The 19,106-nt window shown below is 40.0% G+C and overlaps 1 protein-coding gene across 1 annotated transcript; it reads right to left on the bottom strand.

Moving 5' to 3' along the window:
• Positions 1-523: 523 nt before the first annotated feature.
• On the bottom strand, positions 524-18,653 carry LOC130168108 (alpha-2-macroglobulin-like). Its single transcript, XM_056374700.1, has 37 exons — positions 18,514-18,653; positions 16,179-16,341; positions 15,818-15,998; positions 15,522-15,678; positions 14,496-14,548; positions 13,885-13,905; positions 13,103-13,268; positions 12,938-13,022; positions 12,673-12,823; positions 12,157-12,274; positions 11,916-12,025; positions 11,658-11,825; positions 11,193-11,420; positions 10,325-10,388; positions 10,053-10,198; positions 9,662-9,811; positions 9,422-9,562; positions 9,224-9,326; positions 8,967-9,126; positions 8,231-8,456; positions 7,124-7,250; positions 6,839-6,960; positions 6,652-6,703; positions 6,266-6,349; positions 5,545-5,721; positions 5,122-5,197; positions 4,660-4,816; positions 4,307-4,381; positions 3,537-3,699; positions 3,257-3,444; positions 2,634-2,846; positions 1,869-1,993; positions 1,542-1,632; positions 1,390-1,458; positions 1,201-1,306; positions 972-1,013; positions 524-777 (listed from the first exon to the last, which is right to left on the bottom strand). The coding sequence occupies exons 2-37, from the start codon at positions 16,262-16,264 to the stop codon at positions 773-775; spliced, it is 4,386 nt and encodes a 1,461-aa protein (XP_056230675.1). The 5' UTR covers positions 16,265-16,341; positions 18,514-18,653; the 3' UTR covers positions 524-772.
• Between the last annotated feature and the right edge of the window lie 453 nt (positions 18,654-19,106).

Genomic DNA, 19,106 nt, shown 5'->3' with positions numbered 1-19,106 from the left:
AATAAATTCACGAAAGTTTAATAATTTAATGGCCTGCAGGTAAGTTACACAAATTGAAAAACGCATAGGTCCAGTTGGATGGAGGCTCAAAAATTTACTACCTCGTCAGATGACTTTTTACTACTTTTTACTGGCCTTAATTTGGCTTAATTTCATTTACTACCTTTCACTACTTTTTACAACCCCGCGGCCACCCTGTTAATGTTAACTGATATGGTCCGCATAAAACTGTTGTATAAAACCAATATCACATATGAGGGAGTGATGTACTGAATATCAGCAAGGTGGTGATTAGGAACGAGGTCGCAGCCTTCACTAGTTCTTGAGATATTTCACAAATAAAAAATTAAAATTTCCGTGTGGCACTCAAGGAAAAGTTACGGGATCAAGTCATTACGATTCCTCCTCTGCGGTTTATAGTCTGCAAAGACACTACAAGAACTGTAGCTACTATTAACATAGTAACTGTAAATGTGTTTTTCATCATTATTTGATCATTTATCAAAGTGAAACACCAAACCAGTTCTGAGTGGGACATTCATATCACTTTACTTTATTGTGCATTATACATTAGTTTCAGACACATTTAGACACATACAGTAGTTACACAGTAAATGTGTTGAGCAAATGTTGACTGTTGGTTTGTACGTGTCTGTCTACACAAACAAACATGGAGTTTCACAAGGTACACAAAATGTTTCTAATAAAAATGCTGGTGTTTTTAAATATGCTGGTAACCGTGACAACCTGATGACTGACCACACTTCTCTCTTTAAGCTGCAAAAGAACAAGAAGATATAATCCACGGTGAGGACTTAGTCTACAGTATGTTACAAACATACTTTGAATATAACGAGTGAAAGATTCTTAGTAGTTTAAGACATTGGTGCTGTTTGTGGTTTAGATTTTTCAGCCATAAATCTATTCAGAAAGAAATATTGTTGTGTTATTGCATCATTAAGGATCGTTACCTGCAGCACAAGGGTAGATGTACTGTGTCTCAGCCTGGTCACCTGAGAGGAAAAAGAACAGGAAGCGAGATGGTTTTGTTTTGTTTTTTTAAATCAAACTTTCTTCATTTGTTCAACAGTCCAACACATTTCACACTTATACTCAGCATTACAATTCTGATAAGTACTCAGTTTTGGTCTGTGTGAAAGGGATTATGGTGTGTGTAGGAGGTCTGAGTATCAGTTTTACTTGGCTGGTAGTAGTCATAGATCTTGACCACGGCTGGCTTCAGGTTCTGCACTGGGAGCTCCTGTATGAGCTCTAAGCTGTGGTTGATGTCTATGTCCTTTGGTAACTGTTGGAAGAAAAACAGACGATACGATCAGTAACAAATCTGGAGAGCACCATCTGTTGATCCCCACTGTGAATTCCTCTCACCTCCCGAATGTAGACCATAACGTGGTCTTTCTTTTGTTCAACACGGTCCACCAGCAAAGCACCTTGGAGCTGTGAGGAGACGATACTCAGCTTCATCAACACATGAAAACTCATCAGTTTCTACTGAGCTCAAAGTTTCTCTAATAACTCACCCGTTTCAGAGACTCTGGGTCTGGGACAAAGCCAGAAAGCATTTTGATATCCAGGATCACCATGTTGGTAGTGGTCTCCTTTCCACTATATCTGCATCAGAACCATGACAACGTGATGTTACACACCTTCACCCTGTTCTTCATAGCTTTACTAGTTGTACGCATGTTTACAGTTAGGATATGTTTGAGCTACGTAGTAATGTTTCCCACACGTCCATCCACCAACAGTTCCTCAGTACAGCTGCACTGTGCAGATTATTGTTCATCAAAAATGTCAGTATTTCCTCTGTCATTGCTGTCATTTCTATCTGCTTGTCAATTACTTACAGAGACTTAAACTTCAAATTGAGTTTGGGTCTTTGAGATTTGTTGTTGCACACAGCTTCTGGTATGACCTCAACACTTAAGGTTGTGACATCAGTAGGAGTTGGGATGTTGTAGTGAACAGAAATCTGGAAAACAGGCACACAAGGAAAGTTTAATATAAAAAAAATACTGAATTTCCTTCACTGAACTTGGTTCAAATTTATTCTGCATCAAAGTGTATCCTTCGAGAAGCATCATGCTGTTTTCAAGCAGGTCTCGTGTGTGCATCCTGGTTTTAGGTTCATACATTTAGACATCAAAGTTAAAAAATGCCTGACTCTCATGTCAAATAGCTTAATGTAGCATCATCCATCAAAGGTCAAGTACAAGGTTTCACTTCTTATCTTTATATCTGACCCTTTACTTTGCCTACCAGACCTCCTGGAGTTTGATGAAATAGCCAAATACACGATTCATCTTCAAAAAGTGATTTGACAGGAGCTCTCTGTTTCAGTGTCCTTTAAGATTTTAGGTTAAAAATTCTAAATGAAATGGATATGGCGCCTACATCGCTCTACTTATTTCAGCGTCTCCCAATCGTTTCAACAAAATCCTTTTAGAATAATTTGAATAGTCAGATTTCACCATTTAATTAAAAAGAAACAAACTAAACAAAAATGGCACTTTGTAACTTTCTGTATTGCTCCACTGCTTCCAGCCTGAAGGCAGTGTCGTAAGGAGGACGTACTTCAAAGAGACACAGTTAGAGCGCCGGTGCAGACTGACCTGCATTGAAGCACATGCAGTGCCCTTCACCTCCAGGCTGTACTTTCCCGTCACGTCGGGCAGCGTCTTCTCCTGGTAGAGCAGCTTGTTGTTTTGGTTCACATCAATTGTCAGCTGGCCACTGGGGGACTGGACGGTCACTGTGCTCGAACCCTCTGGACTGAACACCAGAGTGGAGTACAGAGCCAGAGCCTGAAGAGCCACCACCGTGTCCTACAACACACACGCGACTCAGTATATTCAGGTCACTCATTCGGACTGTGCTGAACACAGGAGTCAATGTTGTATGAGATATGTAACAAACATCGTTGTTGAGAGGTAATGCAGCACAGATCATATTTCAGCTTTGAGAACAATAATAGGAAACAACATTTTCATTTTTCTTAATATCAGGTCTCTGTAATTGTTGATTTTCATACAGAAATGTAAGATAAGAAAGTTTCAATTTAAACTGGATATTTTGCTCTGTTTATGTGATTTGTAGTTAATGGCCTCTAACACTGCTGTTGTCCTCGGTGTGGTATAACCACTGATTGTGGAGGTACTGGGTAACGTTGTTTTCATCATATTTGTCCAGGAAGTATAGTACAGTACGGTCCAGCTTTATGCTGTTTGGGCTGTACCTGTGTGGAGGAGAAGCCTCCATAATGGTTCTGCTGGCCTGTCAACCATCTGACGATGCCAGAGGTGTAGCCCAGGTCTTCAGGAGTGGGGGAGGCACTGAGTTTAGCCAGCATAACGTAGGAGCTGATCTCCACAGACAGAGAGGCTGAAGTATCTGTTGCTGTCTGAGACCAGTGGAGGAGACCCCCTAAAAGCAGCCATCACAAACAAACAGGCATGAGATGAGCTGCGTTCACAGTAACTGAATCCAGAATGACATCCTGTAGGAGGACGGCTCACCTTGTTTCACTGCGACGGTGTCTAGGTGCTGCAGAAGGTGATCACGTGTCTCTGTGTCTCCTGCCAGGGTGAAGACGTACGCCAGCAGAGCTGTAGTGTAGGTGTTGCTGAGTTCACCGATGGACTCCTTGAGGCAGGACAGGCTCTTCTTCACCACATCCTCCTGTAAGAGATTAAAAGAAAACATATGTTGTACTGACAATCATAAAAAATATGATTTAAAATAACAAGTCATTCGTCTGTCTCTGAATTAATGGCAAGTGTTTTCAATATTGGAAGTCAAATACACAATATGTGTTTGGCATTCATGAAGTTTAAGTCACAAAATAGTGTCTAACATAACCACCACGTTTAAAATCTGAGGTCATCTGTTCGCTTGTTACCAAAGTGAGACAGAGATACTGCAAATGAATGGAACAATGTCAGTTCTTCAGGGCTGGGCTATTACACGCTCTCATTTTCTTGACCCTTTTTTCTTCCACTTTTCTGTCAGTCTCTTTCTTTCTGTCTGGAAATCTACAACAATATTCAAAAGGACATGAGTGATACTTCTACATCCGGACAGAGATAAAAACCTGAGTCATTTAACAACTAACAATTAACGACATGTTGAAACGGGAACAACTATGGACTGACATTTATATAGAAATCACAGAACAATTTTATGTTCTTGTTTTACTGGTGCAGAGGTGATTTGTTTGTGTGTAGATTTTGTAATTGTGCAGTTTAGAGAAAAAACAAGATATTTTTTGGGGAAAGAGTCTACTCACAGTAGCAGAGATTTTCATCTCCAAGAAGGCAGCAGTGATGTAAGCACTGAGAGTCACTTCATCAGACACACCACCCTGTAGAGAGGAAGCACCAATCAGACATCATCATCACTGTACTTCCAACATGCAGATGCCTGATTTTGAGCACTGCCTACAGACTGAAAATGGTGGCAGTGTTAACAAATTATTGTCACTCACAAACTGCAAATAAATTTGTAATAAATTGGTCACTGCTCAGTTATTAAAGAAAGGGGTCCTGCTACAGCGAGATGAGAGTCAGTGAAGATGAACATGTCTAACCTTCAGTTTCAGTTGTCGTATTTTATCACACTCTGCAGGTAGCGTCAGCTTACCTTCATTCTGTTGTTAAAAAGTTTTCCTGACGCCAGGAAACAGCCGTTTTCTCGTTGAGTACTCTCCAGCCAAGTCTTAGACTCTTCAATATTTTTTGGGTCAATGTAGATGAAAGACTGAGCTTTGGCAAAAGATCTCAACACAAAAGCAGTCAGCCTGAGGACATCAAAACAAGGTTAGACAATAACTGACAATGAAACGAAGAGGAAGCACTGGATCTGTATAATGCCTCAGGATAGTCAACATGACACACTAAACATAACATGTTATGTTTAAGGTCATTGGCAGGGCTGTTTCATGCATTAATTAGCAGTACAGATAAACATGCTTTCTTGACCGTAACAAAGTGCAATCACATCATCTACTTGCTGCTGTTCTGTTCGGGTTCTTTTCTTAAGGTAATGACATGATACGTGTTGCACAGCATCTAAATCATGACTGATCAGTAATGTTCTTCTCACCAGGTGTTTCCTGGTCCTGATCCGAATGTGCTGTAAGCACCGTCTCCGTGTTTGTAGTTCAGCTGTCTCTGGTAGCCTGTATCACAATAGAAACACAAGCTTGTTAGAGCACAATGATGCACACGTTGTCAGATAAATGGATTTTTGAAAAAGTGTGGATGTACAGACGTAAAGCAAAACAACATTTTGGGGAATGTTACATGTTTATTAGAGGGTGGAGAGAGATGACGGGAAATAAGGGGAGAGAGGGGGAATGACAGCAAAGGTCTGTGATCAGATATGAGCTGGGACGCTGCAGTCTCCCTCCAGGGCGCCCCTGATATGTTGTCTCCAATTTGAACGATGAGCATTTTCCAGTGATTACACATGGCAACGGTTCTGCTTATGTTTTGTGTAACAGATTGTTCAGATAAAGAGACTCACCACTGGTCAGGAAGTTGGTGGCCTTCTCCAGGATGGCTGGGGTCAGCTGCTTTGTGTTTTTCAGGTACTGGAGGATGTAGATGTTGGGAGCCAGGAGCGCCATGTTCTGCTCACCACATCCATACGGCATCTGTAGCAGCCCATCCAGGTTTTTCAGGGCTCGGCCCAGAATGTCACCTGCACAAAAACACTGACTCACTAAGACTGAACATCTAACTGATCCGACTTTTAAAGGTCCATATCGTCTAAAGGTCCCTGTCCATGTGTTGTTTGATTATAAATCAGCTCTAGGTTCTATATTAATACTGTCAAAGCCTCAGTCCACAGAGAAATGCACACAGCCTGTATTCAGAAACTGAGCCGTCAGGACTTCCTGTAACTTTGTGATGTCACAACAAAGAGAGGCTCAGAGCCTCCTCTCTTCTGATTGGCTCACCGACCTGTTGTTACTAGAGCTCCAGAGAGAAGCCTGAGAGAGGAGATGTAAAACTACACTGAGATGGTTTTTGGTTCTTAAAACCACAAATATATCTTCTTATGGATCAACACAAAATAAGTAATCAAATAAAACAAAAATATGGGACCTTTAATTTCAGATTGATTAGAGAAGATGCCCATCAGTTTGTCATGGCACAGTTGGTATAAAAAGATGTTAATAAGCCTCTAATAGAGCAGATACAGTAAGTTGCTACACTCAAGTGAAATGAATTAATCAGGTTACCCAGGACTGATAGTGAAGCACGGGCGGATCCAGCAATCACATTCTCAGGGAGCTGTAAGTCTATTTCCTCCGTCAAAGCCTCTCCTGCAGACAGGGAACAGTTTTAGAGAGAAACTCAGGTAGCAGTCAATCAAAACAAAGATGTCATGTACATTTAACCAGTGGTCAGTGGATCATGAATTGTAACAGAACAGACTTGAAGTTACGATCAGTGTCATGACAAATTGCTGTGTCAGTTCTTCCATTACAGTTTACTGATAAAATACATGAAAATGCATTGAGGTGATGACATTTAAAATAATATGAGGCACTTGCACTGAACTTGACACAATTGCCATAATAACCTAGGATAAATTTAGACATCCAATCTACTCCACCCCTCCTACCTTTTGGACAGAGCAGCCAGTTGTGGGTCTTTGTCATCTCAGTGCCTTCAGCCTGAGAGGGAAGGAGGGAGGGAATACTGTGAGTTCTGTGAGCGAGTCTTCATCTTGTATCAAATGCAAAAAAAAAAAAAAGAAAAAGTTTTTGGCATAAACTTTTTCTCTTTGATCTTCTTTTTAAGGCACCAACCTTTACAATGAGAGATCGTGTGACCACATCGATACGACCTCTGTCCAGCATGCTCACAACCTCGTTGTTACATGAAGTGTGGGATGCCACAGCCTCAGCAGACACAGTCACATTCATAACCCCTAAAAAAAAAAGATCATAAAACACAATAAATCCTAAAAGTATCAAAGTGTTTTGTCGATCTCATTGATTTCATACGAATGAAAAAGAAAGTTTAGCTGGGGAAAGAGGGGCAGCAATTCCTCCAACCCTTTAATATTTTGTGGATGAAAGCTTAATCCTCACCTAGGACTGAAGGGGCCATGGTCCAGCTGAGGGTCTTGCGCTCATTGCCACACAAACAGGATGTGTACTCGTCACCAGAAAGTGGGGTGAGAGTGTAATCTAAGGAGGGTGTTGGAGTCACAGTGAGCTGTTCAAGAGACAATAATGTATTTTAAAATTGGAGGTGAACAAATGTTCAAACTGATACCATCGCGTTGCTACAAATAACATATGAGACGTCATGAGAAGTCATAAAACTATGAATCACTCAAAATGCTTTAAAGTTAATGAACTGTAGAGACACCATCATGGAAAAGTAATAAAAAAAATAATGCCAAAGTGCATCTTATTACCTTTTTCTCTCTCAAATAAAAAGATATCGAATCATCAGGCTGTTTGAAAACTGACCAAGTTAAGAAAACAAGGATTTCAAAGAGTTTCAACAATGTTTTAAAAGTTACTGTGAAACATACTGATTCCATCCTGAAGTGAAATTGTTTCAATAAGAAAAATCAGACCCTTGTTTAGTTCAACTCATAACCCACACATTTACAGTGTGGTACATCCATAACTTTACTTAATCCTATATCCATAGTCCATGTTTTGTGGAGATATTTCTGATCTTTACTTTGTGCTGCGTATCATCCGAGTTAAAGACATTCAGTGTTTTCTTAAGAAGAAAAACTGTGATCACAATACGACCATGTGACACTTAAAGACAGGATAGTGTAACAGCATGTTGCATATTTTGTGTTGGATCTGCACAGGGGCTTCCCACAGACAACCAGTGAAGTCGTATTTAATCACAGATTATTATTTCAGTGATTGTAAACCCATAAACTGCATTAATTAATTAAATTCATGTCCACCACAGGATGAAGTGCAGCAACTTTGCTGGATTTCCTCTGACTTTTCATGTGGCGTCATCATCAGGTCAAAATTTCAATTGGTCAAAAAAGTAAATAAATAATAAAAAAAATCACATCCAATCCAGATGCAAATTAGCAAATGTTTACATGCTAACATGCTTCGATCTACATAAGGAACATTACACCAGCATGGTAACATCGTCATTGGGATGTTAGCATGCTGACATTAGCATTTAGCTCATGTGTAAACACTCATTACCATGATGCAAGTGGACAGGTAGTTGAAGATGGTTGCCTTCAGTTCAAAGTGCTCCCCCCGGATGATGGAGTAGGGCAGGGTGAGCTCGAGGAAGAAAGGCTGGAAGACAGTGATTTCTTTACGGGGAGCCAAGCCAAAACCCTGAGGGGACAAACAGAAAGCCTCCGTCTCCCAGGTGGTGATGGTGTCTGGGACGGTGAGGGACACATCCTTTGTTCCAGTCTCTCTGGATCAACAGACACAGAGACACATACTGTGATTTAGAAAAACTTGTTTTACATAGACCAGATTAGTCAAAGAAAAAAATTTGAGTAGATGATAATGTGTTGGATTAATTACACTCGTAACTATAGTTTAGTTACTGACATAAAATAATAAAGTGTAAATATGAAATTATTGCGTTATGCTGTGATATTGAGATTAAACAAAAAAAAATGCAGTTAATCAAAGTTCCATGTTGCTGAAGAAATTCATGCAATATCCTAAATAAAGAGTATAATGCTGAACATTACGCAAACTGACGTCATGTTATCGCGATTTGAGCCATAAGGTTAAATAAAAATATAGTTTAATATAAAAGTCTTGAAGAGCAGTTTTAGTAAATTACTTCCATGCCATTCATGTGTGCAGGGAAACAGCAAGAAGCCAGAGAGAGGGACTCTAGTGCACATGCTCTCTGGGCCCAAAGATGCACTCAAATACACTAATATCCTCTCATTTGGCAATAGAAGCTCACCCAACTTCCACCAGGTCCCATATCCAGGTCTCAGGGAAGAAAGTGCGGACTGTCTGTAATGGTGGAGGCTCAGGATAGTCTCCCCCTGCACTACCAGCTGATCCTAGTGCTACATCCATTCTGGCCACCACGGGAACACTGTTAAATCTGTAACCAATACCTGAAAATAAAATAGGAAATATTCTACCAGAGGTGGAGGACAGCATTGACACTGTGAACTGTTTTATTGCTAGTAATTCAGAAAACAAAAAAAGTACCATAGTGGGGGCCATGGTGGCCGTGGTGGTATTCCCGTCCTCTGTACTTGAGGCATGAAGGTGTCCGGATAAACAAGTTTGTTGCCATCTTCATTCCTATATTCTTGTTAATCCAACAACATACAAGCAGAGAAGTTGGAAAGTTGTACAACAAATAATATTCTTCATATCGTAGCTAAATCGTTGTGTGAGACGTACCTCGAAAACTGTGTAAGCATCATCTCTCTCAGACGGATATGGCAAAACGTATCTTTTTGGTCTCACAAGCATGCACTCGACAGGATCCTGCACCTCATATGGAATATGCGTTGATTTGCTGACAGGCAACAAGCCAAATATCTGTAAAGAAAAACAGGGTTCAAAGCTTTAACCTGCCAAATGTTTCTCGTGTTAACAGTTGCATGCATGCATCTATTTGTGGTTGATTGCAGCAGTTACCTTGTCTGCATTCAGAATCTTCCCCGGCTCCTTGATGAGGACGCTCTGGTCGACAGCGCTCACGCCACAAAGAGAGTCCGGCTGGGACGTCACCTGCATGGTGGTCTCCTCTCCTGGGACGGCTGAGGACGGAGAAAACTCCAGCGACACCTGACACACACAGAAAACATACATCGCCCCACCTGGACTTTAGTGGTGTAAACTGAGAGCCTATAATCTTTATTTTAATCCAACTTCTTTATATTTTTGACAAATGCCAAAAAAATGTCCCAGACGGCTGACATGTGGTTACACTGATGTTCTGTACTAACCATTAATATACACTTTGATTCTACACCTACGTCCGACAGGTGCACGTGTTGTTGCCACGTCGTCTTCTTCTTACACTGACCTTGTGACCGAAGCATTTCTCTGTGGAGAAGTCAGCACTGTGGGCGATCACCGTCTCACTGGGCAGGATGGTGTAAGCCAGCACCTGGATGTCTGGTGCTGAGTCTGGACTCACGGTGAACTTAAAGGACACCTCGCCCTCATTCACTGAAACAACAAACCAACAGTTTGTTTCATTCACATGCCTCCATACATCAATAAAACTGCGGTTTAAATGTTATCTGTCCATGCCTCATTTCTCCAGACTCAGGATTAAAGCCAGTCTTTACCCACCTGACTGATCTTGAACTTCAACCTGTTTAAATCCTTGCGTGACAATGGCTCCTCTGGATAAGACCTGGAGAATTTGAGAGGAAATGACACAAAAGTGATGTAAAAGTAAAACCTGATTCCCATTCAACATCAGATCACAACACTGTGTGGTGTTCTGATGTGAGTCTTTGTTGTGGAAATATGTAAATGTCAAAAGGTTTTCCGTACGATTCAGTGAGTAGGAGATAAAGATACGGTTTCAGCTAAAATACAGCTGCTCTAAAAACAGATCTGGGGTCTGTTTAACGTCACTTTGAGATATCTGAGTTTACTGAAGATAACTGATCCTGAATAACTGGTCTGATAAAGCTGGTTACCAACCTCTTGAAAACCCAGAGTTAAAATCCTGAGTCATTAATTGCAGCAGTAAAATGTTATGATTCAGTGAACGAAGCACTGCACCAGAAACGAGCCGAAAATAATCAACTTACTAAATATCAAAGCAAGTAATACGTTATAAATTAGTGCCAGTTAATTCTTTTTTGATGGAGGACCCATTGAGTTGTTACAGGACTCCAGCTCGATGTGCATGTGTAAGTAACTTAATGGTTTCATAATGTTACATGTCTGTTTTCATTAGTGACAGCTACAGTAGCCATGGTAACGTTAGCTAACTTGCTGCTTTCAATGGGTTTCGTAACACCTTGTTGACAACACTAAGGGAGGGGAGGAGGGATGTGTGGCTGATGAAGCATTTGTTTTGGTCCAAGTGTAAGTAAAATGTCAATATTTAATATGAATGTCATTTTAAAATATCTTTTTTGTGTCCATGTCTCCGTAAAAAAACCCAACTGGAGACAACCTGAGGGACAGTTCACCCATCACTCACCAGGTACATCACATGCACAGAGCCCTGTTTCTCTCCCACCACTGTGTACCGGATGGAGATGTCCTCTTCTTTGTCACAGGGAAGTGGTTCATTCTTCTTCTTCACCTCCAGGGTGCTGACTGTTTTAGTATCAGGAGTAGAAGCCTGGGCCAAGGACACTGTATGATGTCCATCCTCATAGTATGGAGTTCTATAACCGGAGTAGCCCAGTTCTGGTTTATTGCTAACCTAGGTTGTAGAAAGGAAACATTATAAATAAGCTCATGGTGGTTGAGACAGAAGAAAACTTTGGAAAGTATGACCAGTTTTTACAAGCAAGGTAAATGTTGAGATATAGAGAATGACCACTAGCTACTATGGTGGAACCTTGGTCAGTTGTGGCATATTCAGAAAGCATTTCATTTCATCTTTTGTGCTGCGATGTCATCTTCATGAAAGCTCATTCGATTTTGGCTTCCGACTTACGTGGAGCTGGATGTCGCCTCCAAAGGTTTCTGTGTTAAGTGAGAAACTGGCGAAGCCATTGCTGTCAGTGGTGAGATTATGTATCCGACTTGCTGACCACCTTTCACCCTTAAACACGTAGAGCTTCATGTCAGGAATGGGTGTATTATTGAAGTGAACTGCTTTGACCTGTTGAAAAGCACAAAAAGTTATATCTCTGAAAATGCACATGGCTTCTGTGGACATACTAAAGAAGTGACAACCACATGTTACACTTACTTGTCCCGCCACATTTTCTCCTTTGTTATAAATCTTGGGTGTGTGAATAAAGGACAGCTTCCCAATAACATGAGAAATCTGTATCCTCGTCTCTTGTGGGCGTGAAATACCTACACAAGAAGTCTCCATGTTACAACAATGTGTGCGCCATATTGTTTAGATACATGATGCACTGTGTTTTTCCAACACAAAAACTTCTTCTTTTTAATAAAAATGATAAATAAAATACAATAAGACTTGCCTGTTCCTTCCTCTTCCATTTTGACTCTGAACCGCAGGTGATCTTGCACCGCTTTCTTGTCCATCTTTGTGAAGGTCGACATCGGGATGGTAAAAGCAGCACAGCCTGTCTTGTCCGTCTAAAAGGTACAATAAAATATGATTAAATAAAAACACAAAAAATACACATAACAGATTAAGTTAGTGATGTAATTCAAATTTTAAAATGGTTACGACACTTTCTTACATTCAGTCACGTTTTTCAAACCTCAGTTAGTTACTTTCTCAGTATTTGCAGTTCAAACTGTCAAGCACTGTTCAGACCTTGTCATCTTCTTGTAAACTGTATTCCTGTTAGAGTGACATGTCACACACTTGCCCCAGCGACCACCTAGCAACTATTTAGTTACGCCATAGCAATCGAGCTGAACACCCTGGTTTCATTTTGCTTTTACTGTGTTTTTGGGATTTTTTAGGATACACACAGTCTGTGTGGGCAGACGGTCTAACTCCATATGACTCAATACAGCGACTGTACCTGCTTTGTCTCCTTGAAGCATGGGACCTCCACCAAAGGGATTCCCTCTGGATGGTCAGGGGTGATAACAGATAAAGACAAAGTATAGCGTTGAAGAGGTCGGCACACCTCAACTTCAACACTGCCTGGCACAGGCTGTCCATATGTATACCTGATTAGATGAAAATAAATAAACACACGTGTGTTGTTCAAAAGGAGGAACTCGCCACACTGCATCTGTTTCAGAGTGCAATTTGTCCTTTGTCAAGAAAAGGCTTTTACTTACTGTGCACATATTTCAGCTTTGATTTCTTCCGCTTCGATACTTACTTCATCGGTTGTGTTTATTTTCACATCAAATTTAGGCAAAACTGAAGACAAAATATGGTTGTTAATGTTCTTGCTTCGTTACAAGAGGATGGAAATGGACTGTAACAGAAACAGAACTTACCATATTTCTCCACCTTGAAGCTGTGATGAAGTTTCTGTTCACCAAACGACACAACAACCTGGTAGAATCCTTCACTGGCCTCAGAGTTCAGGGAGTAAGACAGCTGCAATATTTTAGCATCGGATGTTTCATTCAGCCACTGTCCGATCCGGTTACTGTTAGCATCCTGTTGGACGAAATAAACCAGAAGGAACACGTGTTTACGACACAAAGAGGAAACGTGTGTGAAATACAGTGAAAACCATGGTCTCAGACTTTTGGATCCAACGGTATATTTGTTTAAAAAAGTGTCATTTAATATAGTTTAACAAGGAGGCTGTCAACAGCTCCAGAAAAATAGTAAGTGGACCTTAAGTTAAAATTTTTTAGTCAAACTACATTAACTTAATTTAAGAAAAGGGACAAATCTATTTAAAATGCAGCTTGTAAATACATGGCTTTCAAGTAAAGTTTTTTCTTTCCAAGAATACATTTTTATGCTTCAGTTTAATGTATTTTTTCTGGTAGCCATTGTCATTATACACAACAGATGTTTTTCAATCTTCAGTGATGTTTGATGCTCCTGCCACAGCAAAGCCAAAAATAAGGTAGGTACCAAAATAATTTGTTAATGTTGAAATAATACCCACATGAGCTTGAGCTTTGAAATACACTCAGCTTATAAAGCACTTGATGTTTCTAGGTTTACATGCTGAATAAAAAGCGTCCCATGTTGTTTCAAGGTGTTTGTATATGTATCAAACTTAACTCTCAGTCTGAAGAGTGAATAGTATTCGTCTTACCTCAATTTCAATTATATTGTACTGCAAAAGAAAGAGAGAAAGAAAGAAGAGAGCTTTGTTAAAGAACATGTTGGTTTATATTGTTCTCATCATACAGTGTCCTAATGAGTCTGGGCGAGACATTTTCTTTATTTAAGAAATCAATAACATTCCAGTAATGAACAGCCAAAGCTCTGATATCTTGATATCAGTTGACAACTGTCACACAGTCCATGCAGACTTCAGCTCTTATATTCATGTTTTTAAATATGAAACATGCAACACTTATCAACATTACAAAGGATTTTCCATAGAGTATCTGTCCTCCGTTTATATGAATTTTATCTTCTTCAACAAAATGAGAAACTAGTGTTCGGGGTGTAAAGAATTATCACAGCTTCAGGGTTGTACTATTGACCCTTAATCGGGAGCTGATTGATTAGAGACATAAATTTGATTAAAGAGAACAACCATGTCGATCACTCGCTTCATTACATGACTTCTGTTTAACTCTGCCAGCCAGTGTGTATATGTCAGTTCACCAGGGCACAAATTAAGACCTGCACAGTATCACTAACACTGTGGTTTACACATGAAATCTTAAAGAAAGAAGACACAGTTCAAACACTCACCAGCCGACTGGCAGGTCTCAACTTGGTGTCCAATGTTATGACTCTGAAATGTACTGAGAGAAATGCACAGAGATTAAATGAAGCTCATCCACAGTCGTGTTAAACATCCTGCCCGACACTAAATCTGCTTCTTCTGTCCACTCAGAAGTGACATCGGTACTATCAAACTCACAGGTTAGATAAGGTCAGAAGAAGAACAGGGGATTGACTGTTGTCTTTTACATGATTCCCTCTGTTATCTGTTTTGCATGCTTGGATTCTCTGTTTGTAAATCAACTGAACAAACTTGACTTGATATGAAACTACATAAATATATTCAAAGAGAGGAGAGAGGATAGAAACACAAAACCTTTATTATCTGTCAGATCTTTAGACCATCAACCACACATTAAAAACCTTCATAAGCCAAAAATCAAACTAATAAAATGATCCAACATCTAAAACAATCAACTCTTATATCCGGAGCCAGGCGTTTCTTGTCATGCCCGGAGGCCAACCTGAATTCACTAACTGAATTTCCTTCAGGAATAATTAAGTATCTATCTCTCTTGCAGTCGGTGCAAAGCTCCAAAAACCTGCAGCCGCCTTGATCTCGTGAGGTTATTGTCGGCTACATTTGCATGACGACAGAGCAAGTTGGGATCAAGTCGGACTATTGGTGATCGATTCTGCCCGGGCCTGGCTCATCTCCAATGAGCCTACACTGACCAACCTCTTTAGCAACACTACCACTGTGGCGTGGGCGGAAATCTCAGGCTACAGAGAGCCAAAGTCATGACGTCACGTCGGGCTAGTCCCCCTTCAGTTAGCTTCAGTAACTCAATGCATTTCAGCATTTTTTAATCGATCTTTGTGAGAAGATGAATCGTGTTCCTCTGTAGTTCTTTCTGACACTTAGAGGTTGAAACATTCATGATTTAAAAAAATACAAATTTAGCTCTAAACACTAATGTACTGGTTATTCCCGTCTATAAACTGTATATACATTATTGTGTCCAACAGCATAGATCACCAGCTCAAAGTTACCTGTTTGTCCAGGGAGGTAGATTGGTTTATCTGTTTGGACGAACGTCATTGGCTGATAGACTCTGATCATGACTTTCCTGATTTCTTTAGAGTAAAATGTGTCGCCTCGTACCTCCACCTCGAACTTCTGCACCTCTTCATTCTGCACTACAGGAGCCTGTGAGAGAAATATAATGTATAGAAACCAGGAAAACCGTTAACAAGGCAAAACTAAACTGATAATTATATTCAACAAATTAGCACACATTCAAAAAAATGGGAAAGTGGAAATGGGAAAAAGAATCTCTGGAGCTGACCTTAAAGTGAGTACAGGTATGAAACTCTTCACTGGATGTTTGTTTGAGTAAGGTTGTGTTTGTCTCTTGGGAGATCAGAGTGACGGTCATGACCAGAGTCTCGTTGGGCTGCAGGAGACTCGCACAGAATTTGGTTTCAGCTCCAGCTTCAAGAACCGCAGGAACAGCCACCATGTACTGTCTATAGACACAGAAAGACACACACACAGTGGATACCTCGCTGGGTCTGTACTGCAGATTATTCAGCAAAACTTGATCTAATATTTAAACTAGTTTAAACACACACACACACACACAAACAATATTATCATTATTATTTTCATACAATTATTATTATTATTATTATACAAGGTAAACTTACGGTCCGGCCAACACTTGACCCACAGACATCCAGCTCAAGAAGACACACAGTGTCCATGTCCACATCTGACTCCCAGGGTGACCCATGACTGACTCGGGCAATCCTCAGTCAGCACACGTTAAATAGCCCCTGCTACAGGAACCCACCCCCTCACACAGACACCCTCCACACACACACACACAAACGCACACATACACACAATTTCCAGTAAGTAAATCTCGTAAGTAAATCATTTATAGACTTCACGTTGTTTAATATTGTGTATCAGGATGGAAATTAAATATTTTTTTGTAACAGTTTAATCACACAGTATTCAAAGTTCAGAAAGTTTGTTTGTCATTGCAGGTATAAAAAATAAACAAAAGTTCTGTAGGACCAGGATTGAGCAACTGACAAAATCAAGAATAAAATACAATATTTTTGTGCGATGGTGTTCATATTGTATTTTATACAGTATCTCATTGTCAGACATGCTGCTCCTGGTAGTTTGTTCTGCTCGGTTCTTCCACGGTGACAAAGCCATGATTAGAGCACTGTAGTCTCCTCTGTCAATTTAAGATGTCATTGTTACAGTAAATTGAGTTCTGCAACATCGCCCTTTACCCAGCGTGGGATGTTTGATTTGGTCGCGCAAACTGCTCTTAACCTGATGAAAGGCCAAAGATTTTCCACTAAGTAAATCTTAGCGGACTGATAAAGTTCTCAAACTTTGCTGAGGGGTTACATCACAGTCAGAAATGTGCTTACTGTTTAAAATAGTTCAACCTCACAACTATTTGTATTTGCATAAGACGATATATAAATAATATATATATATATATATATATCATATATACAATAAAAATATGCAACCACTTTTCTTGTGAGGTTTATGCAAGTAATGTACTTTTCAAGCAGAAGGTGATTAAATGTTCATTGTAGGGATAAAAAAAGGAAAAAGTACAGTAGTAGTGACAGCCATCACTAGGAGCCAACAGCAAACCATATAAAGTACAAAGATGATGATAAAGGTTTGGAGAGCCATTTTTGTTTTTACCTTGTTTCTTCCTGGTGTCAAACGGCTGATATTATCAGCTGTTAAAAACTTGCTAGTGACTCATCAGCTCTCCTCCTCGATGACAACAGACATTTCCCCATTTGTTTTGTTTGGTTTGGCTTTATGGGTCTTTTACTGGAAAAAATACCGAGCTTGCTCCGTCTTTATTTTCTTGCAATAATTAACAGCATGTTTAAACAGGAGAAGGTGCATAAGTGTGTATACTACAGAAGAGCATAGGTCAAAAACTATTTGCTTGATTAGATCTGAGGCCATAATTGCGACACATTTTACCTTTATCAAAAATTTGCAGTTCCTGTGATTTTTTCCAGCTCCTCCTATTTGATATTGATTATATTTTGATTAATTGTGCAGCCCTAATGGCTGATTCTTGTTGTGGAACACAAAATCCCACTTGTGGACACCATCAATTATGTTCACTGTGTTGTCATTTGTTTGTTGTAATTTAATTTGTTAGAGCACAATAGTGGACCGCACCTTTTTCTTTGTTGTCACTTGTGCACCAGCAGAAATATCTCAGCTACTAAAAAGATTGCTATGAAGTTTTGTACAGACAGTGACGGTCCTCAGAGGAGAAATCCCATTTACTTATTGATCTCTTGATTTTTTCCTCTAGCGCCACCATGAAGTTGACACTTTTGTTTTGGCTTTGGGTGAAATGTCTCAATAACTATTAGATGGAGCTCCATTAAGTTTTGATTCATGTTTCCCACAGGGCACATTTGTAATAACTTTGGTCATCCATTTACTTTTTATCTAGCAGCATCATCAGGTCTAAATTTCAAATTGCAAAAATAATAACATTCCCTTCAGCCTCAGCTGTACTTTGTAGCGCTGATTAGCAAATATTAGCATGTTAACATGCTAAACTGACAGTGATTATGCTAATAAGTTATATCTGCTTAATGCTAACGTGAGCATGCTCGCTTAAATTTACATGCAACGACATTTTCTGTCAAATAAAATAAATTCTAATCGATTTCAACTATTATTTATTCCTTAAATTAATTTAACGGTTAACGTTAAAGGGAAATTTGTAGTAAACTGCAGACAATTCGCCGGAGACAGTGGAGTAAGGTGAAACGAATTAGCTATTCAGCTATATAGCTAACGTTAGCTAGATAACACTAGCTTAATTCACTGGTAACCAAAAGCGTCTTAGCGTTCACAACGTAAAGCATCGAGGCGTAACGGACGTCAGCGTCTGTATAACGTAACCAACTCTTACGTACGTCACGCTAAGTAACGGTAACTTACACTAACGTCAGTTAATTTTACCTGGAGTTCGGTGAACAGAGCTAAATGCTTGTCAAGGACACGGAGTTCAAATCTGGAGGTGTTGGACCCGGTCGGACCGCGGGGCAGACACCTTCCTCCGGTAGTTTCTGAAGTTGCATCTGCGTTGGAATCCATAGTATTTCCACACATCCGACTGATTTAACTGTGAAAGCCGAGCCTTCGGCCGCGGGGACAGGAAAGGCGCAGGCTCCCCCTGGTGGCAGTTAGGATATGTAGGAAATCGTGTGAGGATATTACTAATTATTCCCATCATGATTATCCCGATCATAGAAATTCATCACAATTAATTTCAAACGTGAGAACACTAAACGCAATAAAGTCAGAAGTCAGGTAAAGATAATTCTTCAGGACAAGACTATGAGCGACCAGCTGTCCACAGCTTTCTCCGGGGTAAAGAGAGCCGCCAACGTCAAAGTTTTATTGAAGGAAATAAGTAAAGACTGCACACAACATTTTGTATGAAGACCTACTACAATTCTGTAGCAAAAGCTGTACTTTGGCAACCATGTCATATCAACTGTCAACAAACCCTGAAGTTCTGTATTCCTTTCTGTTTGTTTGACCCTTCACTT

This window comes from Seriola aureovittata, chromosome 4, assembly GCF_021018895.1.
Source record: "Seriola aureovittata isolate HTS-2021-v1 ecotype China chromosome 4, ASM2101889v1, whole genome shotgun sequence".
Taxonomy (NCBI): Eukaryota; Metazoa; Chordata; class Actinopteri; order Carangiformes; family Carangidae; genus Seriola; species Seriola aureovittata.
Note: the sequence above shows the minus strand (reverse complement) of the source record. Positions and strands in the feature narration are given on the sequence as shown.